The sequence below is a fragment of the Manacus candei genome, unplaced genomic scaffold (assembly GCF_025592945.1).
Source record: "Manacus candei isolate 608988 ecotype Guabito, Panama unplaced genomic scaffold, ASM2559294v1 h1tg000015l, whole genome shotgun sequence".
Lineage (NCBI taxonomy): Eukaryota > Metazoa > Chordata > Aves > Passeriformes > Pipridae > Manacus > Manacus candei.
In genome coordinates, this window is record NW_026138063.1 from 22802799 (window position 1) to 22826493 (window position 23695).

At 48.4% G+C, this 23695-nt stretch overlaps 1 protein-coding gene across 3 annotated transcripts in view; it reads right to left on the reverse strand.

Moving 5' to 3' along the window:
• Nucleotides 1-847: 847 nt before the first annotated feature.
• The window catches only part of NGEF (neuronal guanine nucleotide exchange factor), a 48229-nt gene continuing 25381 nt past the window's right edge, over nucleotides 848-23695 (reverse strand). For all 3 annotated transcript variants that reach the window (XM_051782408.1, XM_051782407.1, XM_051782409.1), the window contains 11 exons: nucleotides 19537-19811; nucleotides 12851-13011; nucleotides 12555-12707; nucleotides 10458-10587; nucleotides 9623-9697; nucleotides 7624-7713; nucleotides 6247-6410; nucleotides 5072-5227; nucleotides 2596-2675; nucleotides 2040-2144; nucleotides 848-1410 (listed from right to left, as the gene is read on the reverse strand). In XM_051782408.1, the coding sequence (XP_051638368.1) occupies nucleotides 1238-1410; nucleotides 2040-2144; nucleotides 2596-2675; nucleotides 5072-5227; nucleotides 6247-6410; nucleotides 7624-7713; nucleotides 9623-9697; nucleotides 10458-10587; nucleotides 12555-12707; nucleotides 12851-13011; nucleotides 19537-19811 (1562 nt within the window). In that variant the 3' untranslated portion in view covers nucleotides 848-1237. The remainder of the gene's footprint in view (nucleotides 1411-2039; nucleotides 2145-2595; nucleotides 2676-5071; nucleotides 5228-6246; nucleotides 6411-7623; nucleotides 7714-9622; nucleotides 9698-10457; nucleotides 10588-12554; nucleotides 12708-12850; nucleotides 13012-19536; nucleotides 19812-23695) is intronic.

Consider the following 23695-nt stretch of genomic DNA (forward strand, 5'->3'; position numbering starts at 1 on the left):
GTCCTTTGCAGAGTTCCAGAACAGTCCCAAATACGATTTTCCTGGTGGATGCTGGCCACAGCTCAGGACCAGCCTGCAGCTCCAAGGCCCTCGACTGCAGCCGTGTGTGGGAGCTGAACAGCAGGCAGGGGCTGTGGGTCTGTCCTGTGCCCCAGCTCCTCTCAGTGCTGTGCCCTGGGCTTCATGCGGTGCTCAGTGCCACAGCTGGCAGGAGGGATGGCTGTGCTGGGGCAGGGTTTGGGTGTGTACATGGAGGGCAGCCTGTACAGTGGGGCTGGGGGTTACAAGCATGCAGGCAGCGATGGCTGGGCCTCCCACAGCTCGTGGGCCAGCAGCTCCCAGGTCAGGGCACTCCCTGCTGCGGGGCAGCCCAGCATGCTGTGCTCCCCTGGGCTGTGGTGCTGTGCAGGGAGGCGCTGGCATGGCCACCCTGCGCTGGCCTTGCAGGGAGCAGCAAAGACCACGAGTGCCAGGTCACTGGGAAAGGCCACGGTGGGGGGGCTTCTGCGGTGACCCTGCAGAGGGAGGCGGGCTGGGCAACAGGGGCTGAGCCTCAGGGCAGGGCCCAGGCGTGCTTCCAGGCCATCGGGCAGGGAGAGATGGAGGTTGGGGCTGGCGAGGCTGGGCTGCTGGTGGAGCAGGGCTGGGTGTGGAAGCAGATTGAGGGTCTGCCTGTAGGAATAGGCCCAGCAGCTTCTCAGTAGGAGGGGAAGTGGAGGTCCTGGAGCTTGTCCCAGCTTGTTGCCAATGGGCTCTGAGAGGCAGCGAGACAGCTCCTTGGCTGCAGTTCCTACCCCTGAGGGAGGCTGTGTCCAGAGCACCCCAGACTCGGAAGGGAGCAATGAGCTATGAGTGCTCACACTGGGTGGTGTTAATTGCTCAGTGATGTTGGTGGCCATGTGCCTTTCCCAAATGGTCTGAGCCAGCCCCAGCCAGCACATGTGCAACAAATGGGGCTCAGCCGGCCTTCAGGCAGTGTCCATGGGGCTCATGCTCTTTGGGACTTTACAGAACACCTGGAAAAGGGTTATTTTACAGTTTAGAGCACTGATCTCTAGGAAAGGATCAGTGCTGGGGGGGGCCAGGAACGACAGTCAGGTTGTTCACGGGTGTTAGTGCCTTGTCCGGTGCAGCAGGTCCTCCACCATGTCCCACAGCTGCCACCTCTTCCCAGCTGGCAGCCTCTGTCTCCTGCCCCTCTCCCGGAGGCACTCCAGATGCTCGGGAATGCTGCCAGTCACTGGCGATTTCTGCTGCCCAGTTTCCTTCTCTGACTGTCATCTGACTTGTGCACCCGGAAACACTCCTTCAGGTTCTGGGCTCGGATTTTGGGGTTCAGGATCTCTTCCCCAATAGAACTGGGGAACCAGCCCCTCTCCTGGTCGTGAAGACGCTCCCCAAATATCCAGCCTGAGCAGAGACAGAGACAGGTATAAGCATGGAAGTCCTTTGTTCCTGCACTGGGAGAGTTGTGCTGCAAAGAGCCTGCGGAGCTGGCAGAGCTTTCTGGAAGTTGCTCAGAGGCCTGTGCTGGAGCAGACTCAGTCTGTCCATCCAGCAGGGATGTGCCTGAGCAGCACTGTGTGTGGACAACTGGCTTGAGGGATGCCAGCAGAAAGCAGGCACTGCTGCCACTGAGTGCCCTCTGCTGCCCCTGAAGCCACAGGAGTGGTTCCCAGCAGAGACCCAAAGTGACAGACCACCAGGGTGTTCCAGAGAGCAGGACTGGGTGGCTGTGAAGCATCATGAAGGTAAGAACAGCTCTGGGATACATCTGGGGTGGCTGTGCCAGCCCTACCATGGCCCACAGCTGGTACCAGGGTGGCTGTGCCAGTATTGCCACAGCTTAGGGCAAGCCTAGATTGTCTGAGTGTTAGGAGAAGGCAATAACTCCCTTCTCCTGCTGTGACCTCCCTCAGCTGTGATGCCAATGCCAAGGTCTCTCTCTGGCTGAAGGGAGAGACTCACAACTGCCTGCCCAGAGCAAAGCCCAGCCCTCCACAGGGACTCCCAGCTCATCCCCACCCTGTCCCCCGTACCATCGTCTGTCTTGTCCAGGATGTTGAGGACATCAGCCAGTTCCAGGGACAGCTCATCGGGCTGCTGGGCCACATACGGGTGGACACACTGGATCTGTGGGCAGTCTGCCAGGGAACAGGGCACGGTGAGGGATGACTGGGGTGAAGCCCAGGGCAGGACAGCACAGCTCGGGGGGTGCAGCGCTGCCAGCTCTGTGCATGGTCCCTCTGACCTGGTAAGGAACCCTGGGGAGGCCAGAGGATGCCCCAGCAACAGGGACCAGTGGAGCAGCTCTGTGGGAAGGGAGCTGGGTGCACATCACCACCACAGTGCCAGTCATGAGCAGCCTGGGTGGGAGGGAGAGTGCTGGTGCAGCCCAGCCTGGGTTGGAGGGGGAAAAGGTCAGGGCCAGGCCTAGAGACAAGCAGGTATTGATGGTGGAAACACAAGGGGAGCCCAGGGAGAGGGTTCAACTTTGGCAGAGGCCTCAGGTATGTTGCTGGACTGAGATCAGGCAGAATAAGGCACCCTGGGGTGGGGGCGAAGAGCTCCTGGCTCCCATGCCGTGTCTCTTACCAACAAGTCTGGATGTAAATGAAACAAACTTGGTTCTCCGGTTTGGGGCCAGTGAAATCATCCAGCGTTTCATTTCACTCCTGGATAGGGCAGACAAACCAAGGCCGTCAGCATGCAACAGTCGTAGGGCCTCCAGCTCTTCTGCCCAACCAGCCCTGGGCTCTGAATTCCTCCTCCCAGCCCCTCAGGGGTCCTGGACTCAGCAGTGATGCTGAGCCCCACTCTTGCACACCCTGGTTGGGATGTCACTCATGGCACAGCGCTCTGGGCCCCGCAGCACAGCCCTGGCTGTCCCCACAGGCAGCAGTGTCCCCACAGGCAGCAGTGTCCCCCTCTGGGGAGCAGCACTGCTGCTGGGAGCCAGCACACTGGGGTGGGGGCTTGGGTTCTCTGAGATCTAGCAAGCAAAGGCAGCTCTGGCTGGGCTGGTCAATAGGGGCAGTTTTTCCTGGAGATAAGCAGGACAGGAACCATTTATTCCCACAGCTGCTGTGCAGGAACATTTAAAGGGCAGAGCTGATTAATTCCCTTGCAGACAAACGCTGCAGCACACCGAGGGTACCGCTCACTCTGCAGGGGATGAGACAGACCCATGTGAATGCACCACCAGCCCCAGCACACTGCAAACCCTTGGTCTGCAGCAGGAGGGTAAGATCTCGCAGGTGCTACAGAAACCCCTCGAGGCTTCCCTCAGCCCCACTTGGAAATGGGGCAGTTTGTTTTCACAGGCTCCTGCTCCTGCCTGGAGGCCCAGCTGTGCTCCTGGCTCCAAGGGAACCAGAACTTTCTACCTCCTTAGGTGGTTTTAAAGCCTGAATTTGACACACATCTAAAGCCACTGGAGTGTCTTCTGGGAGGAGAGGGGCCTGAAAGGAAGGCATAAAGGACAAGTGCTGGCAGGCTGATCTGTGGGGCTGGGAATACCTCGTGCTTCAGGGCCAAAGCACAATGCCAAGGACCAGTGGAAACACCTTCCTGGTGTGATGAAGATGTGCAGGATGAGGGCCTTGTGCATGGAGGAGCTGCCATGTAGAGACCAACCCAGGGGCTTGCCATGTCTGTCTACAGGCTGGCCTTGCACACAGCTCTTAGGATCCTGTCTGCAGCACCCTGCTCCTGTCGTCCTGCAAGGAGCCCACCTGTGTTCCAGTCCTATCCCTGCAACCAGCTGTGTCCAAATAAGCTGCCAGCTCCTGGCAGTGCCCACCCAGGGTGTTAGCTGAGAGCTGCCACTGAGCAAGTCACCATTGCCATACAGGTTCAGAGCTGCAAGAGCTGTGGAACAGATGCAGAAGGTCTCTGTTTGGCACCCACTTATCCCTTCTAATTCTTTAGTCTTCCTGTCCGTGCCTGGTACTGCCCCCATCATCCCAGCAGCTCTGGAACAGCAGCCTTCAGCAGTTGCTCTATAACACTTCAGTGCTCAAGATCTGTTGGCAAGCCATGTTCTGGATCATATACTTGCTGTGGCCACTTAAAAGATGGAACAGGATGCAGAGCACAGACCTGTGACTGCCTCCCCTGGCCTGGTTTATCAGCCTCTGCACAGCCAAGCCTCGCAGACGTCAGATGTGCGCTTGCCCTGCATAATGTGACTGACATCTCTATTTTCAGTGCAGCAGAGCTGCAGCCACGTGTCTGGGGAGAAGGGGCAGCTGCTCACTGTGCTGGGGGCTCGTCCTCCTGACACTGGTGCTGCGCTGTGCTCAGGGGGTCAGGTGCAGCCCTGGGGCTGGTGCTCACCTGGGGAGGTGGATGATGAACACCAGCCTACTGACAGCAGGTAATATCCAGCTGGGGCTCTGCATCGTCTCTAGGAGCTGTTTAGCTGGTGGCACAGATGCTGTGCCTAGAAAACATGGGCCTGGTAACGCTCAGGCCAGTGAGAAAGCTGTGCCCTGTGCTCCAAACCAATCGGCTCTGCGCTAGTGCAGCTGAATCATTTGCCCAGTCTGAGCTTGCTGGAGCCTGAAGTGAAAAATCAGTGAGCCAAAAAACCTGTATCCAGGGAGACAAGGAGGCCCCCAGCAGCAGAAGGGCTGCACAAGACTGGCACTGGCTGTGGAGACATGGAAGAAGCAGCCAGCAGAGCTGTTGGAGTGTGCCAGTGCACTTCCTTCTTGGTTTTACTTTCTGAATATGCTGCAGGCTGTAAAGCAGCTGGGCCCCTCTGCCTGGGCTGAATTCTGACCTCTCTGTCCCAGAACAGAAAGTGCCTGTACATCCTCCACCCCAGATGCCACAAATACACTGTACAGGAGAGAAACCTGCCTCATTCACCAGTGCCTTTCAGTAGGAGGGGGCAAAGGCAGCCTTGGGAGAGTGATGCTGGGCAGAGAGGGTGGTAGGGCCAGCCCAGCTGCAGCAGTGAGATCCCTCCCTGCGGGCCCCTGGAAAGCCCAGAGAGCTGGTCCCCGTGCAGGCAGAGTGTGAGGGGAGAGCACTGCTGAGTGCTGGCAGGGTGCCTGGTACTCACTGGGACGATGCCTTCAGCATGTAGCTGGCCTCCCGGTCATCTGCATTCTCCAGCAGCCTCAAGATGAAGACATTGGCCAAACTCTGCCCCTGATCTTCCAACTCCTCTACCCGAAGAAGCCCTCGGGGAGCAGAGTCAAACACCTGGTACTTGTCCCTGGGAAAGGTTAGAGAGGAGATTAGGAAAAAACGCAGTTATTCCTGGAGACTTTGGCTTCAGCCACCCAGAACTGTACTGAGGACACAGACCAGGAACCTCTGCATGGCAGGAGGAAAAAAAGATGTCCTGCTGTGGGAAGGGATGAGCAGTTGACTATGAAAACCCACCGCAAAGTAAGAAACCCTCTCCTTGCTCTGCCCCAGGCATCCTGCATGGCCTGGAACAAGTTGCTTGCTCGGAGCTCCCCATGCACAAAACACAGATGGTACTCCCTCAAAGGGGACTGTGACGCTTAATTCATTCCTATTCATGAAATGCCCTCTGTGTTTTCTGGATACCAGTTGCCACAGAAGCAAAACATTTCCCCGCACACAGACACTGCGGCGACACGTTCGTTAGGAACGCTGGGCGGGCGAGATGCTCCCCACCAGTGGGTCTGGTTCAGCCCACAAAGAGTGTGCTGTTCTCTGCTGCTGTGTTTAACCAGTGTCCGCTTGCACAGGAGTCAGTCCTCAGCATGAGAACATCCTCCTCCTCCTGAGGCAGGTTACACCCTGTCAAATATAACTGCTGGCCTCAGGCCTACATTTATACCCCTCCCTGCTGCTCAGACTTTCTAGTCTGCTTTTTTAGAGGCTTAATTGACTAAATCTGAGCTGTTCCTCAGGCAGTGATGAGTCAAAAATCACTTCTTGACAGGAAGGCAGGCCTCCTGGGTCAGCCCACCAACTCATTGCCACTCTGCAGAAACTGCTGGATACAGGCTCACTTACCCTGCTGGAAAACCTGGCCTGGGATCTGTTTAACTCCTGTTTGCCATAAAGTTTCAGCCAGTGAGAGCCGTGCCACCCATGAAGAGTCAGCTGTGCTCAAAGGCAAGGTGACTGACGGAGGGAGGTGTGCAAGCCAGGGCAGGCCCTGTGCCTGGGGGACAGGATGGGATCACAGCTTGGATAAACCCAGGGGCAAACAGGACTAATGAAGTGTCCTGTGTACTACCCAAATTTTGCACTCACCCAGGAATTTGCCGGCAAATCACCAGCAGATCATTGAACAAAAACAGGTAGATTTCTCTGAAGAGTTTCTTGGTGCGAAGTGTTCGTGATGTCTTTGGACCATTCATCTGCTGCAGTTCCCCCTGCTTCAGCAGCCAGCGGGAGTGGGAGATGATGGGCACAGACTAGAAGGGAGGAAAAGATGGCAAAGTTCAGGAGAGGAGCAAAACCCCTTGGATTCAAGTGGTCAGGATGTTGAAAGTAAGAAGAGGTGCAAAAGGAGGGGTGGTGAGCTCCTTTCAGCACAACCTGCACTGCAGAGGCTGCAGCAGAGCTGCAAGGAGAGGGCAGTGCCCTCTGCCATCCACAGCCCAGCCCAGCAGTGTGACAGCACTCAGACAGGGGCACAGCAGGGGCCTGAGAATGGACAGACACCTAAGGATGGCAATGCTGGATTGAAACAACAGCCCAAGCCCTGAGCTCTCTCTGGGAGAGCCCATGTCTCATCAACTGGGCTGAGCTTTTCTGGCCAGGGAGACTGACTTTCAGAAACATGTATTTGGCCTTTTGGCTATAAAAAAACCCAGATTAAATGGGTTTTAACTGGTTGTGTCTGGCCTAGCCAGGAGGAGATACTGTCCACGAGCCACCACAGCACTTCTGCTAGAGTTTTAACACACACTGCGTTAAAAACAAGAAGCCCAGAACAAAATACATCTTATGCTAGAAGAACACTACACTTCCCATTGACCAAAATATTGAAAAATATCTGTATAATTGCTACCCTTTCTACCTTCTCTCCCTTCCAGTGTTTGCCACATGCACAGTGGCACAGTCCTCACACTCCCTGTGCCAGTGCCCAAGGCAGACCTGCTCCAGGGATGAACCAGCTCCTGCCTGTCATTACAACCCAAGCTTTACCAGAAGTGGAGGCAGCTTTGTAGCTACCCCAATGTACTGCTGTCCTGTGGGCTGTGGTCTAGCCCCGACACACTGGTGAAGTGCTCTGGAAAAATCAAATTTTTTTGTTTAGGTTGTTCAGGCACATAAAAAGGTTGCTGGGAAGCTAAATGTGATCCTTAAAGTTCATGAAGCAGACAGACCTGAGAAGCATCTCCATGGCACTCATGAAAAGGATTGACAACTTTATACTCAGCGCTGGAGTTTCATGGTATATATTAAATGAAATCTGGTCAGATGTTCCTAAATATTGATTTAGTCATTCCCTTAGTGGAGCCAAAATACATCACCAGGTAACTAGAGACTGTACATAATGTATAAATGCAGTGATGAATTAAAATGCCATGACAATCTTCATCTGGGTATTTTTCAGCTTTCAAGTGTTTCCCTTTGTAGCTTTCATCTACCTTTAACATCATTACCAGCCTGTGCTTATACCTTGATCTTGAATTCCAGCTTCTTCTGGATGCTGATCATCTGCTCTGTTCGGCTCATCTTCCGGACACCTTCATTACAGGCTTTCACCACCTGGGAAAAGAGAGCAGAAAGGTTTGCCTCCACTGGCCTGAAGTGCTGGACAGCATGGAAAGGCCTGACCATCAGGGAAGTGCCCTGCTGTAACAGGAATTGTCCAAGCCAAGCTCTTCTATCAACATTGTGTTTGCATGAAAAAGAGAAGGGGAAAAAACCTCAGAACCCAAACGACCAAAAGCCCCCAAACACCCAGAAGATGTTACAGGTGGAACTGGCTATCAGAGGACACATTAGGTGGCTCCAATCAGTTACTGAACCAGACAGTGTAAAACAATGTTCCTGTTGCACAGCAAAAGGAACAGTTCATTTTCCGGATCCTGACACACCATGTATCTCATCTCCCCTGCTCCCAGCACTTGAAATGAGGAACATGTGCAGTGTCATCTTCAAGAAGAGAAAGGAGCCAAACATCTTCATTTCAAAAATGCAAATGCTGTGGTTCTGCCAAGCAGCATCAGATGCCAAGGCTATGAAATGTCCCAGGGAAAGAGACGTCGTTCATCATACAGAGCCCAGCTGTGTTCTGAGTGCAAACTTTTAACTGAAAACCCACAGCCAACTGCAGGCACTACCCTGTTACAGGGACCTTAACCTAGATGCCACTGTCTGTTTCATAAGGAGCAACTCTCTGGAGAACTGGCTTGGCAGAAAAATTACACTGGAGAACAAGCTCCACTTTGTGCTCTGTTTCTGCAACTCAAAATCCACCCGAGTATCAGCAACTGAAACAGTGACCACCTCTTGTCTCTCAAACAGGATCCCTACAGAGAAAATAAGTGCTGGATGACCTCTGTTGTGATGCCTGTACCTAGCTGGATATGAGGTATCTAAGCTTAAACACTTACAGATCAGTGTTTAACCATGCAAAGGAGTTAGCAAACTGATCATGTGAGTCACTGATAACTGAATATAAAGCCAGCATTTTTCCATCAGCAGCTGTAGTCACCTGCACGCCACAGGAACAGGCCTTCCTCAGGCTACTGACCAGTGGGAAAAGAACTGGCTATCAGATATATCCAGAGGGATTCTGCAAACACTGACATAGCACAGAACATCCTTCACTGAAAGCTCCATCTTCATCCAGAGCAACCTCCAAGTGTACACTTCCTAGACTAGCTGAGGGCAAATCCAAGAGCCACTTCTGTCCCAGTGTTTCAGTCAGAAGCTGCAAGCCCGTGCTCAGGGTAATGTTCTAGCAGAGTTTTCAACTTCAAATGCTTATGTTGAACTGCAGGAGCCAGGAGATGTTCCAAGCACTCTGTCCCAGCACATGTAGCTGCCAGCTACGTCCAGACCATTCATACATGAAATCAGCCTGTCTGACCATGTCAGGAAGAGCCCAGATAGAAAACATCCCACTGCCTTCCCGGTGTTTTGTACACAGAAGTAACTAGCACAACTGAACACCACATCTACCTCCCAGACTCAGGGAAGAGGGCTAAAGGCAGTCTTGGGGACTTCATTAGGAAACTGTTATTCTAGGTCAGAGGAAGAAGTGTGTTGTGTTGGAGGAAACCTGACACAGTTGTGCTCTGCTGCCTGCTGCCACTAATTACACCTCTCAATGGGATCCATCACCTTCAGGTATCTGCAAAAACGGCTTGTGTTCTTGTGTTCTTGGAGACCCCGAGGAAAAACATTCCCTCTGCCCTTTCCTATGGCAGAAGCACACACATCTGCTGTCAGCAAGGGATTCCTTGTCACTGACATTAAAGTGCTGCTAGCTTAGTCCATCTTTCAGACTTAAGAAAAAAAAATTAGTCTTGAAATGCAGTGACAGAATTCAAAGAGACAGCTCCAGAATGAAATGTAGTCCGTAGGTCATTTTTTGAGGGGTGTGTGTGCATGAAATGAGCATCATGGTTTAATCTTAATGGTCTTCAGTTAACCTATTCAGACTTACTGTTTCCAATTCTTTATGTGCATCCAGGGCTGTAGATTCCCTGTCAGATTTCTCTTCCACTTTCTTCAAAATGTTCTGCAGGGGAGGAAAGGCTGTGTTAATGGTGATCCCAACCTGAGAGCACAGAAAGGTCTTCACTAGCCTATGAGCTACTGCTGGCCATCAGTCTAATTACAGGAGAGGTGACAGAGTACAGTGACTCTCACCTCTTGGTTCCTATTTCTCATTAAAACCTGTTCCCATATGACCTTATATCTAAGGGAAATATAACAAGCAGACTCTTATTTTATAAATAAATTAATAAATAAATATAGCTAGAGCTGGCACTGACAGATAATGTTACTGGTACTGCCACTGGGATAAGACCATTTGGGACTGAGCTGTTTCCTCATCCCTACAAGCATGTTCTCCAGCAGTGTTTAGACAAGCAGGCAAAGCACAGGAGGAAAATGGCTGACAGTCTGCTCCAAGCCATCATATGATGTAGCATCCCCATGTCCACCAGCTGTTCTGCATCTGTGTGTCACCATCCTAACCATCAGGCAGCTGGGTTAATGGACTGCTGCTGCCCTTTCTAGCAGCTCAATGAAGTCCCTTCCCACTCTCTCACTCAGTAAAAGCTATCTGGCAAATCCAACACTAACTTGGGGATGGTCTCTGCAAGACTGAAATCTTTTTTCTGTAGTCATGGGGAATGTCTAATTCTGTGGAAAGGCTTCTCCCAGCTCTAGGGTTGATCATGGCTGTATCTAAGCCCCATTCACAGCTGCTGGAAAAGAAAATTACAGGAGTGATCCAGAAGACCTTTGTGACAGAGATAAGAGCAAAACTCTACCTGCACCAGCAGCTTGAGCCGAGTGATTCTTTGAAATGGCAGAATCAGGAAGGAAGAAAAGGACAGGCCTTTGCACTTGGGATCCTGCTCCAGCTGTGAGATCACTTCCCGGAAAGCTGGTTTGTCCTGGCTGAGAGGAGAGACAGAGAAGGTGAGGACTTGGAGTGCTACCCTGCCTGGGACTCGCCTATATGGCTGGTGACCCAAAAGCAGCTTGGTCTCAAGAGACAGCATCTGCCACAGAAGATAAGAGAGGAGGAGGGGACTGAATGCCTCTAGGTGTATTTTAGTTTGAATCTAAAACTATTTATAGTGTTGGGGGAGGGAAAAAATAGATTTCTAATGTACAAGCCATGGTAGCGTTCACATATGTTCATCTCCAGCTCAGCAGCATACACTGCGTGCGTAGGTGTGTGTGAATGGGGTGTGTGTCCAAGTACATGACTCAGAACCATAATTATATATTTTTACACAGTTGGAACTCTGTGACAAGGTGAAATTCACACAGTCATAAGAACAAGACAAGCCACAGAACAGCTCAAGCTTGGATATTCCTTGCTGCTTAGCTGGAGGATGGCAATCATTATCTGGCCTGAGAAGGGCAGGGGCCATGCCCAAGCCTTCCCTGATGGTGTTCCCAGGAGATGAGGACATGGGTGGGCCATGGACACAGCTGCATGGAGCAGTCTCAGAAGGCCCAGCTGCCACAGGCAAAGCCAAAGCTTCCTGGTAGTCACAGGGCTCCAGGGAAGGCCGGCACTGCTGGAGCCCTGGCCAGCAGAACCAGCGTGGAGCCAAGGAGGCTGCTAACGGTGCTAAACCTGTCTGTACTGTGTGTTCCTCACGACATCCAAGAGAAGCCACTGGCAGTGCTCCCTGCTGCAGCAGGTACTCTGTGATGGTGTGACTCACCTGCCCAGTGGGGGGAACTGTGACACACCTCAGGCTTCGAGTTCAGCCCAGTGCTGCAAAATTCTTGTGCTAGCTGGGAGCCCGGGCTTCGAAGGGAGCCTGCTCTTTTCGATTTGCCTCATGTATTCTCACAGACAAAAAATGCTGCCCTCAGAATTCACACTGAGGAATATCTCCATCTCCAACAGGTCCTTTTTAAGCTCAAATAATCCAGCCTATTGCTGCTTTGCTTCTGAGTGTTTAGCTAATGACTGTAAGCAAACTGTTTCTATTCTGTAGTTGCACTGCTCACCTCTGACTGCAGGAACCCTGTCATACCCTCCTTTTGGAGAGAACAGCTGGCCAAGCTCAGCAGAAGCCCCTTAAAAGTAGGTTTTTTCCTCAAAAGCTGGAGAGTGGGAAAGGAAAGGACTTGGGATTGTTACACTTGCCTGAACCAGCTGCTGCTACAGGAGAAAAAACACTGCAGCATGGGCAATGGGCTGTCCTGAAAGAATCCAGGACACCGTAACTAAAGAAAAATTAAATCTCCTGCTCAAAGACAAGCTTGTAGGGCACTCATTGTTTTGAGCTGGTATCAGAGAATTCCTACTGGACCAAAAGACTTGCTAAACTTGAAAAATACTACAAAAATATCTTGGATTATACCCTCAGGCCTAAGGCTGTATGTGTAACACCAGAATGTGAAGCAAATAGCGTTTGCTTTTTTTTTTCCTTTTAAGAAAATTCTGTTGTTCTGAAAAAGAGTTAATTGGGAAGGTCAAATGTCTTGCTGAAAAGCTTGGGAAAAGCAGTGGCTGTTTGTGTCATCAGAGATCTATATTTCCCAGTTGCTCCAACCAGGACAATTATATTCATGGCCTTTTATCTCTTGCCTCTACTTGCTGTTTAAAAATACGTGCATTTCACAGTCACGTGGCCCTGTGTGCACCACAACTATTTCCCACAGTTGGGAACTGCTGGTTCTGAATTTATTTGCCATGTTACCTGCATACTATATAACCCCATCTTTACTATAAAGCCTTTAATTGTGGGGGTTTTTTTATGGCTGTAGTGAGAAATCAGTGAAGTGGGAAATCCTGTTTCCGTGCTATCTAGCCCTTTCTCATACATATCAAAATTACAGCTAAATCCATGGCCTGTACCATTTTGCAAAGTAATTTAGCAACAAGGACTAGAACTCACAGAAGCTGCTTGTAAGCTCTCTCCTGGTAGGTCTGGTTGGACACGTAGGTGATGTACACTGAGAAGTGATTGACCGTGTGCTGGTAGACGATGTCGCACACGTCCGAGATCACGATGTTCTCCTCCACCCGCTGCTCCAGGTCCAACAGGAAGCTAGATGAGAAAGCCAGCACCCATATTTAATTGTGGCCTGTCTGTGGCAGGCAATCCCCAGGAGCAGTCAGCTCCTCCATCCCTGTATACAGCTGAGGTTAGCCTAAGCCATTGCCTGCCCTGCCATTCAGCAGCTGCCTTACCGCTCGCTGACAGCCATCACGTCCAGGACGTTGGAGAAAAGGATGTGTGCCTCAGACGGGTGTAAGATCTTCTTCAGGCGTTCATTCTCCATGAAGTGAGACACCAGCAGATTCAGACTCTTGTAATATGAGGCTTCAGAAGTAACCAGCTCAAACATGGCCTGGGGGAGAATCCCAAAGAAGGCAATCAGCAGGTACCTTCTGCTTCTACAGAGAGGCACCCCGGCGTTGCTGAGAACATCTGTGCTGCACAGCCACGGGCCTTGCACCCACCCTCCAGCCCAGAGCACAGGGAGAGGGAAGCCTGCAACACATTTGCCACATGTTACAGGGGATAGTGACTTGAACAGGGAAGGTTTCCTTCCTCAACCATCTGCCCTGACCCAAAGGAAATAGAGCTGTTACTGTCCGAGTGAGGCTCCCTGGTCAGCCCTGGCCATACACTTTTCTGGCCCAATCCACAGAGGACCAGGACGAGACACAGTAGTCCCTAACTAATACCATCAATCAGAAATTAACTCCAAATTTCAGCCTTTGCTTATCCTATTAGAAGAGAAAACTCTGGAGCAAGGCCTCAGGCCAAGGATGTGGTCTGTGGAAGCAGAAAGACAAATTGGTGGTTTGGTTTGGAGATAAAGATCAATTTAATGAGATGAAGACATATAGTCTTCTGCCTACAGTCGGTGCCACAGAGACGGTCCACTATTGGCACACAGAACTTCCTTACTCTCTGAGGGAGTCTTTGTTGCTTTTGTTCAGGATGAGATACAAAAGGAGAGCATTTACACAACTCCCATTAGTTGAAGTAAGATTAGCTGAAGATTCTCACGAGAGCTTCATGAGAGCTGAAAAATTGTTAGATCCTCCAGACATCTGTTGATGAAGGTGCATCTTGGGCTCCTTGTCCTGGGGCTGGCCCATGCAGCCACTACTGAGAGAGGAACCTTTTATAGGTCAGTGAAAGTCTTGTTTCCTTGGATCCAAAGCTACTTGGATGCTCCCCTCCTGCCCAGGGCAGGGCAGTGGCAGGGCCCTGAGCTCTCCCAGCAGCTGCAGGGCCCAGCTACAGCCAAGGACATCCAGTGGAGCTACAGGTACATGCAGGACTTTTTGTGCTGTGCATATATTAAGATATCTTCTGAATTAGCTGGGGGTCTGTGTTGTGGTTTGCTTGTTGTTTGTTTGTTTGTTTGCTCTTTTTAAAGAAATTACTTGATATTCTCCACTGCTCAGTTTCTGGCCTTTTCCTGGAAATATCACTGTGCACCACAGAAGAACCCAAGGCAGAGACCTGGGCTGTGTCCCTGACACTGTGCTGCAGTCCAAGATCTGGAGGACAGGCACAGCAAGGAGGGACTGTTACTCAATCCAGAGCTGCTAAAATAGCAGTTTAAGTGATGTTTCAGCTCTTTGCAGGGTTGGTAGCCCAGGAAGTATTCCCAGTGGGCAGTAAATTCAAACATGGTCCTTTCCTGCACCGGAGAGGGAAACTCAGCTCCCCAAAGGAAGATGGATAGAGATGACTCTATCAGTCAGTGACTGCATCAGAGAGTGTTTAAGGAATAAGAGGGTGCTGGATTTTTTTTCAAGACCAGTTTTCTCATGAGAAAAGCAGAGGAGTATCAGCTCAGCTTCTCCAACAGCTTTACCCAGGCACCTGGTGAACCTGGGAGAGAACCTCTCTCTTTCTGCATGACCGGCTCAGTCCTAAATGCAACTTTTACAGCTTTAACTGTATCTTTTTATTTGAGAAATGAGAGCAGAAGTGGAAATACAAAGATACAACAAAGAATAAGACTGGGCATGTTGGGACAGCCAACTATCCCTTCCAGATATCCTGGAGGTTGACACCTCCTATCATTTTTTCTGCCAAATTTGATTGCAGGATGGTTGTGAGAGCCAAGATCAAGACTTGCCACTCTACCACAGCCTTTAAACCTTGAGCCAATTTGCTTCCTCTAGGAGGTTGCTTCCTGGTCTGTAGAAGCCCCTCTGCCTGTGTTTGGAGAAATCAATTTGTGTGTGTTTGCTGTTCACCATAGTGGAGGGTGCATGGGCAGGTGCAGAGTGCTGGCCATTCAAAAGAAATAATGAAATCCCTAGGGAAAATATCCCTGCACAGGGTTCTGACTTAAAGGAGATGCTGAAAGTAAAGAACATCTTCACTGGTTGGGACAAGCTTCTGGAAGTGTTCATAGCATGTGCAAGGTGCCAGATTCCTAATTTACACTGGAGATCCAGCTAGTCCTCTGCAGACCAAAAGGACCTGCTCCAGGCAGCCCAGCCAGTTGTTTGTGCTTTGGAGGAGGAAAACAAGCTGCAAACCTCCTAAACTGGCACCAAACATCCACCTGTGACGTGATGATGTGATCCCTGCGGAGTAACTGAGCTCTGCCAGCTCTAAGCAGTCACTAGAAAAAAGAGCATCAACCTCTGGTCTCAGAAGTGCAAAAATATTAGGAAAAAATCTGAACTAAATGTCAGTTGACATATTGCTGTCTCCTGAGCCTGAAACTCTGTCTTGGAAACAAGACCACACCATCAGTCCCCCGGGTCATTAACTTCATGAAATCTCATAAGCATGTAAAAGCCATGCTATCACTTTCATTGCTTATGTTTTGGCAGGGACGCTGAGAAAGGAAAAGGGATGTGAAGCCTAAGGAAGAAGGAAATGCAGACGATCGAAAAGGAAAAGAAATAAGAGTCACCAAGGACAAGATTAATCCTACAGGCTCAATTCCCACTGAGGCAACATGGTGTTTTATTGCATGGACTGGAAATACCCATTCCTGATGGCCCTGCTCTTCACATAACCCACCAGGTAAGAAGGGGAGTCCTGGTCTAGTCTAGGAGGGACATTGCTCTGACCCCTTGCCACGGCATTGGCTTTGATCAGCTCTCAGACCTGGTTGCCTCCACAGGGTCAGTGCAGTAAGTTCAGCACAAGAGCACTCTGAAGGTTTGAAATCTAAGATTTACCCAGTGAAGGAGACTAAATTAAGTATTTCCTGGACATTTTTGTGAAAATGGAACAAAAAAGAAAGACTGCCTGCTTGTCAAGTGTGCTCTTCTACACAAGCCATGCCACCAGTGCACACAACTTTTGCTCAAGCAAAGAATATTTCCAGAGCAGCAGCTCTCTCACCTAAATTCACACCATGGGTGCAGACTAGTCTGTCTCAGCCCTTCTTCTAACACCAAAGTGACCTGAATCCAAAAAATACCTGGCAAAAACTTCTATCAAAGCTCATACATCTCAGCAAAAATGGTTCAGTTCAAAGACTGAGAATAGTTTGCTAAACTATTTTCATTCCCAAATTGTTTTGGATGAGTTCCACTCAGCTCCAAACCTCCTTAAACACAGAAGATAAACAGGGTGTAGGAAAATCAGAGGCCTTTTCCAACCTAAACAGTTCTATAAGACAGAGTCCAACCATAACATAACACAGTTAGCAAGCAAGAAAGGTCAAAATGAAGAAACTATACAGTAAATAAAACAAGGGCAGACTGAAAAGGAGAGAAACGAACTAGGAAGTAGGAATAAACCACAGAGCTGCTCCACAAAAAGGCCATACCAGTATTTTACTTAGGCTCATGCTGAAAGGATTTTCACTGATTAAATGTCATTTCTCTGGATCACTATCTCTTCAGAGCCTAGTGCCTTGGGGACAGAGTTTGTTTTAATGTAAATCTCATGTAACACAGGGAGTGTGTTCTCTCAAGGCATTTCTTCCTCCTGCTACACACACGTGCCTGTTATTCCTTCCACTCTGTCTCCATGTCAGAACCCAGAGCATCTCTTTTGGCTTGTTCTTCTTGCATCATCACATCTTCTTAGGGAGTTAGAAGAAAGCCCTTGGTGATCCATGTTCTGCTGTGTTTGCTCAACACACACCTAGGTAATTAAAACTACCCTATCAATGACTGAGTCGCTTCTGATAATTATTCTGGTAGCACATAATTTTTGTATTTCCCTGACCTTTGTGGTCTGTACCGTGTATTTTTCTGCATTTGCAGCTGCATTTTTCTGGGGTGCTCCCAGCTGTTGTTTCGTATCTTTCTAATCTCACTTGTGCTTCAGATGGGAAAGGCTGGTGTGGCAGAGGCCATGGCTGTCTGAATTCTGAGTTCCCAGGGTTAATGGGCTGTGCTGCAACATTTTTTGTTTCTGAAATTGCTGAAATGTGGATGTGGATTTGGGGGCGGTTGGGTTTGGGGTTTTTTGTTGTTTTGTTTTGTTTTTTTCTTCCTGAAACTCCGTTTTCTGACTCATCTGTTCCAATGGGGACAATAACAAATTGCCTCCCATGACACTTTTCAAGCATTCATTGTTCTTCCAGTCAAGTTTCTTGTTTTGATGCTTGAAAAACACCTGTCTTTTTTTGCCTTGCTGCAAAAGTTGCTGAGGCTGCTCAGCAACTTTCCATCATTGCCCATAATGAAGACCAGATTCCTCTTCTTGTTCTTGTCTCTCTCACTTTGAAGATTCCTGCAGATGTGTGACTTTTCCTGAGTGTTTATGCCCTGCTCTGTCACATCTACAGTGACGTTCCCTTCCTTGGCTGTGAAGAGGGGTGTTAACTTCAACTTTCTTTCAATTTGTGTACCAGTACTGTTTCCTGTGGTCTCAATAATACTTTTGTTCTATCTCTCCTGGCTGAAGAGCTACAAGCTCTTCTAGGCCCTGTGTTTACTGCAGCTTTGAGGATAAAACAGGTCAGACGGGTACGATTTTGTCCTTAAGATGTTAACTCCATAATTTCTGCTGTCCTGTACTTCAGGAAAATGTCTCCAATCCTCCTTTGTGAAGCTGAACATTCTACATTCACCAAAACCCTCGTGTACAGCTCACACTCACAGTTCACATCCAGCTTGGTCAGGGTTCCAGCACTGCAGGAGCAAGCAGTGCTTGCTTATAGCAAGGCTGGATCCAACATCATCTCCTCGATTGCCTCAGTGATTCCTCCAGCCCTCCTTGTTTTCTGTCCTTGACTCTCCTCACAAAGCAAATTCTCCACTTTGTCCGTTCAATGTTCAGCCAATTTCACAGCTTTCTGGCTTTGAGCAGCATTATAATCTCTCACTGTGCTAATCCCAGAACAAACAGGAAGAAAATTTCAGCTGTGATAAAGTAACGCTGGAGAAAGCACAGCACTTCTTTAAGGCAGCACTGTCCCATTCTCCATCTGCTTTATTTCTCTTGTTATTTAAGCAGAGAGGAGAAAATTGAGCACACTTAATGTAGGGATTTAGCAGCACAGAGATTTTTTTTCCTTAAAACACCTACAGGTAATGAATGTAACTTAACGGAAATGGCAGGCTTTGAAATCTATAGTGCACACTTTTAAGCAAATATTTCTCTGTAAAAAACTCTTCATTTTGAAGCAAAAAAAGAAAAAGAAAAGCTTGTAATTTTTCAGATGCCAGATTGTGTTTGTAATGCTGGCACTTTGAAGTATCATGTTTTGCCAGGTAAACAGAACAAATCTGATATGGAAATAACCAGTGCAGAAGAAGAACACAAAAAGCAACAAATCATTTCAGTCACCTTCAGCCCTAACCCTGACTCAGTAACAGCCTGTGCTTGCCAGCCCAAGGTACTGTGTATAAACATGGGTCCATTGCACTAAGGGTGTGAGTGGCACAGCCCTGCCCATCACAGCCCCTGGGGCACAGGATGAGCACTGGCACTGTGTGCACAAGGAGTTCATCAGTGATGATTGTGCAGGTCCAAGTAAACTTGGGGGAACTGCTCACACCCTGAGGTGTTCTTCAACACCTCGGATACAATCTCACAAGCCAGAGATGAACAGACACACTGCCACAACCATCTCAGCAGAAGCAATGCTGGTGCAGGAGCATGGTCGGACTCAAAGGATGGAGCCTTTGAAGTCCCCTTGCTCGTATTACAACGCACACCACACACTAAACAAGGCTTGTCATCTGCTCTGAATGCAGTGCTATGTATTGACAGAGAGCACTCAGGCTCCCCACACTCCCCAGAATAGCAACCAGTTGTAAATTGCTGTGCAACTGATGTTTTCATGACTTGTGGCAGCTACCCCCACCCACTCCTTTCACTGTGTGATGCAGCCCTGTAAGTCAACAGCATGCAACTCTAAAGCAGTGACATCACTGCACTGTCTGGCTAAAACACAAATACACCTGTCATTATTTTTTCCTGTTTTGCAATAGAGTCCAAGTAACAAAAATTAAATATAAGGAAGTTTATCAGTCTCCATCTCTTCTCTTTCTATTAATGCCATCACATTCAAAACCTTACGGTTGAATTCTTCTAAGATTTCTAGTGGAAAGTATGTGTCCTGCTAGTAACTTCAGAAGAGGATTAATGTGCACTCGAATCAAAAGCTCTACTGTAAAAACCTCCTCATTATCCCTCTTCCTTTGTAAATTGCTCCTAAAGCTGAATCAGAAAAGGGAAAAGTTCTTTTTGCCACAGAAATGTCCGGCAGCAACAGAACATACAGAATATGGAACAACACCTGTAGTTTCAAGAAAGAGTGAGTGATGCTAACCAGAGCAACACAGAAAATACTCAGCAGGGCAAGGCTTGTCTGTGACTGCTGTGAAGCTTTTAGTTTTTAAATCTTGATAATCTACCTTAATCCACTCTCACTTTTTAAAGTAGCAATGCAGTTAAGAAGCACTCTGCCTTCCCTCATTACCTCCTGCAGCTTGATCTCATCTGGCTGGAGGATGCTGAGGACGCCGCTGCTCCGGATCTCGGGAAGATCTTGCCATAAGTTGAACCTGGAGTTGGAATTCCTCAGCAAACTGATTTGTGGTGGAGCTTTGTTTTCGGTTGTACTTGTAGGCTCTGCTTCAGACGGGGTTTCCTCGCTGGGTGAAGTCTCCTCAGGGTCTGTCTGTGAATCCTGCAGTCGCCTGGTTTCAATCTCCTCGCGTGTAGACTTATCTCGATATTCCTGGTACAAGAGCCCTAGGAGGGAACATAACAGGTCTGAGAGGTGACAGCTGAACAAGAGAGTAGAAAAGTGTTATGGGAAAAGCAATTGCTTTGTTCACCTCAGCGGAGGTGAGAGAGATCCCTTCTGTGCAGAGCAAAAAGCCAATTATGGCATTCCTACTTCAGCCAGAAGTGGAAACTATAAATGGAAGGCCATTCCTAAATCTACAGTGTTGTCAGCAACCTGCTCTACAAAACATTTAGTAACACAGTCAGAGGAATCTGTGATCAATCAGAAGACCTAAAAGAAGCGGTTCATCATTTGCCAGGCTTTTAATTGTCTTTTAAAGCTCGATTTTCTCTTATATTACTACGTTACAAGTTTTATAGGTTGATATGTATGTTTAAATGTGTGTCTGGAAAAGTAATACTGCCTACATTGAAACCACTTTAAAGGAGCAATTTGATGGCAATGAAAATCCTTAATGAGGAAACACGGAGCTGCTGTTAAGGCAGGTGAAGCTTTAAGACAAGAAGCTACAGTTACTAGTTTGTTTTGGTATGACCTTGTGGTTAGCCTTGAACATGTTGCTTAATATCCCTCTGCTTTCCTTTTTGGTTTCTATGATGACTGAAGATACAAAATTAACATTCAAAAGGTACCTGAATGTTACATCACTAAGGAACAGGGTCTGAATTGACACCATCTGGCAGTACATCAATCACAGGACGTGGCTTCTGAGTTTCAATTACTAACTTCAGGAGTAGATGAAACAACTGAAATTTGCCCCCACCCCTGATTTCAGCTGACAGCACAAAAAAGGTAGGACTCCTGAAATTCCTTGGTCATCTTTAGAACATCCTTTGTCTCTCTGAGGGCTTTTGAACGGTCCCATTTCTCTTTCTGAACCATCTGTAGGACCCAGAATTTTAACTGCTTGAATACAAAATGTAATTTAGAAGATACGTGAAGACAAGAAAACATGAACATGCTCTGAGTCACTCTCCTCCCTTACTGAAATTGAAGAAGCACAATTACATTATCTCACTTGGTTTATGCTTGAATTGTAAAGTGTAACACGAATGAATAAAAAGTCTTTGATGTTAAAAAGAACACCCTACATAATTTATTTTATCTGAATCGCTAGAGGTTAAAATTTATCTGGTCACATGCATTCACAATATTTGATCTCAGAAGCAGATTTTGTGTGTAATGAGGTGAGAGACAACAGGGTCAGGAATTTGTCTAGGGAGGGCAAAAGTGTAGATGCTGCTGCCTATTAAAACTCTGGACCCATATCCACAAGGCTCTGTACCAGTCACTGCTAAAACTACATGGGAAATACGCTGGGGAAAAGCACAGACACAAGGACAGCGTTGCTGCAGTCTGCGAGTGTATCCTGTTATCTGTTCTTCCTGGAAAGATGTTCAACACTGGATTAAAATAGCAATAAGGGGAGCTGTGCCTAGGAAACCATATAGTCTTCTGTTAGCTTCCTACACAATGCTGAGCAGAGGAGACTTCCCCTGAAGTTTTGCATGCTGCTGCTACTTATGTAATTTCTCTCTGCGTCAACGAGGCTTATATGGCTTTCCTAGGCATCACTGCCTGTTCTTCAGCTTCAGGGAGGGTGCTGAGGATGTAGCAGGGTGGAAAGGCTCCTCCAGGAAAGAGTGGAGAGCCTGAGAAATGGGAGCTGCCTTCAGTGGCACTGATCTGCAGGCTCAGCCTGTGCTCAGGGCTCTGGGGCAGCACAGCACTGGGTCCTTCTGCCCCACAGAGAGCAGGACAGGCTGGGCAGTAACACCCTGCAGGAGCGTGGGCAATGCTCCACTCGAGGGAAAATACGCTGGGAAGCTGAAGTGAAATCTATTTTACTCATATTGGAGATACTTACATGCAGTGTTGACTGTACAGCCATGTTGTGCTGGTGGGTCTGCCTTGCAAGTCAGAGGATATTTTGTGTAAGGGGGATTTTAGGGCCCCTTGTGCAGATCTGGAGAGCAGCTCTTTAAAAAACGTCCTCAAGACTATTTCCCCCTTGCTTTTAAGGAAACAAAACGCAGACAATGAAACTTGATTTTGTTTCCAGGTTCCCTGACTGCCCAAGAGATAAGACCTATGGAGCCGTCAGTGGCAGGCAAAGGCAAATATAGACATGGAGAGATCTGACTGAAGAAACTCATCCAGAAGTGACAGCAAGGGAAATAAAGAGAGACTGGTTGAAGCTCTACCACAGACAGCAATATGGAGAGAAAGCAGGAAGGTGGTACCAGAAGAAAGACAAAAGGCAGGTAGGTAAATGTTTTAGGCAGAAGCGTAGGAAGAAACAAGGAAGGCTGTGCCAGCAAGAATAAGAGATATTCCCACTTTCTTGGTCTAAAAGGTCTATCCATACGTCAGTAAAGAGGATACAATGGGTAGAGAAGTGACTTAGATGAGAGAGAGTGAGAGAGAAGCTATGCCAAAGCCTCATCCAGACGGACAGGAGATGGCCACAGTACAGGACAGGTAACAGATGCAAGGTCAGGGAACAGGGTCTTGACATGTTGACAGGAGAACAATACATCTGGGAACTGACTGTGTAGAAAGAAGATGTTGAATGTGACTCAGAGGATATAATGATTTAGTAAATGTTTACATTTAATTAAGTGAACAAGTACAAAATGTCAGGGACCTGTACCAGCTCCATTCATTCCTTATTGTCCCAACTGTCCTTACTGTGACCTGTGGTCTGTGGTCAGACCATGAGTTTGGTGTTAATTATTGACCTTAGTGTTTAAGGCTGACCTTCCTAATGTGTGTTTACATAGTTTTTATAGTACATAACAGACTTTTCCCTTTCTGTTTATTCCATCTAATTTCACTGTCACAGTCTCCCTTTCCCAGCTCTCTCAAAACCTGGGAGGGTAATTGAAAAACTAGTTACTAATTGTGGAAATCCTTGCCTTAGAGAGTTAGCAGTGCTCTTAAAGTAAACGTTATTACATTGAAAGCTATGTAAAATCTCAGGAGGCCCAGAGACGTTTTCTCTGAAATTCTCTGCTCCAGTTTCAGGCAAAAAGTCCACTAATGCCTCAAAGGTAGGAGGGAGGGAAGGGAGCCAGCGTTCTCCAGCCATTTGATGTGACATCTCTGTTGGGGACAAGCATTGCATCTCTGGTCGTCAAAACCCTGTCTCCTCCATCAGGGTCAAAACAGACCCACTTGCAGTTACACTGATGTGTGCAGAGCTTTTGCACACCTTCCCTCTGACACACAGCACACAAAAATATATATGAATATAGCAACTGGGTTCCTTTGAAATCCTGCTGGCTTTAGTATTTTTATCTCACCTCTTAGCTGCACAGTCCCAGTAAACTGACAACGTTTTGACACATCTTCCTTGGGAGATTAGTACCTCCACAGCCAAAAGCAGGTAACAGATCTGGTAACACGCATGCAAATTGTTCACCACTTTCCTCCAGAAGGCCCCAGACTCAGCTGCTTTTTCTGACAGACGCTGGCAAGCTGCTGGCTTCACACCAGCCTCCTTCCCCAGCACTGTCCCAGTGGCAACAGGCACAGCAAGAACCAGTCTTGCCTGCCACAACCTGACAGCAAACAGCAAAGACATCAAACAGCGTGAGAAGCCTCCTCATTCGTGCCAGGGAGGTTTGCTTTGCTGCTCGTGAGAGTTATCTCCCCGATTTTCCCATGCTAAGTGCTGCATTCCTGCCCTCTAGATTAAAGTGTGTTTGTTTCATTTCCTGGAACCGAGTAGAATTGTTTAAAAACAAAGCTTCTATATTCCCATCACAAAACCTGCCCTAGGACGGGGTTTTACTTTGCCATTGCCCAAATCCCGCTGAGGAAAGTCACAATTCCGATGTGGGAAATAAAAGAAACAAGCTGTGAAGGTCCTCTCTGCATGCCA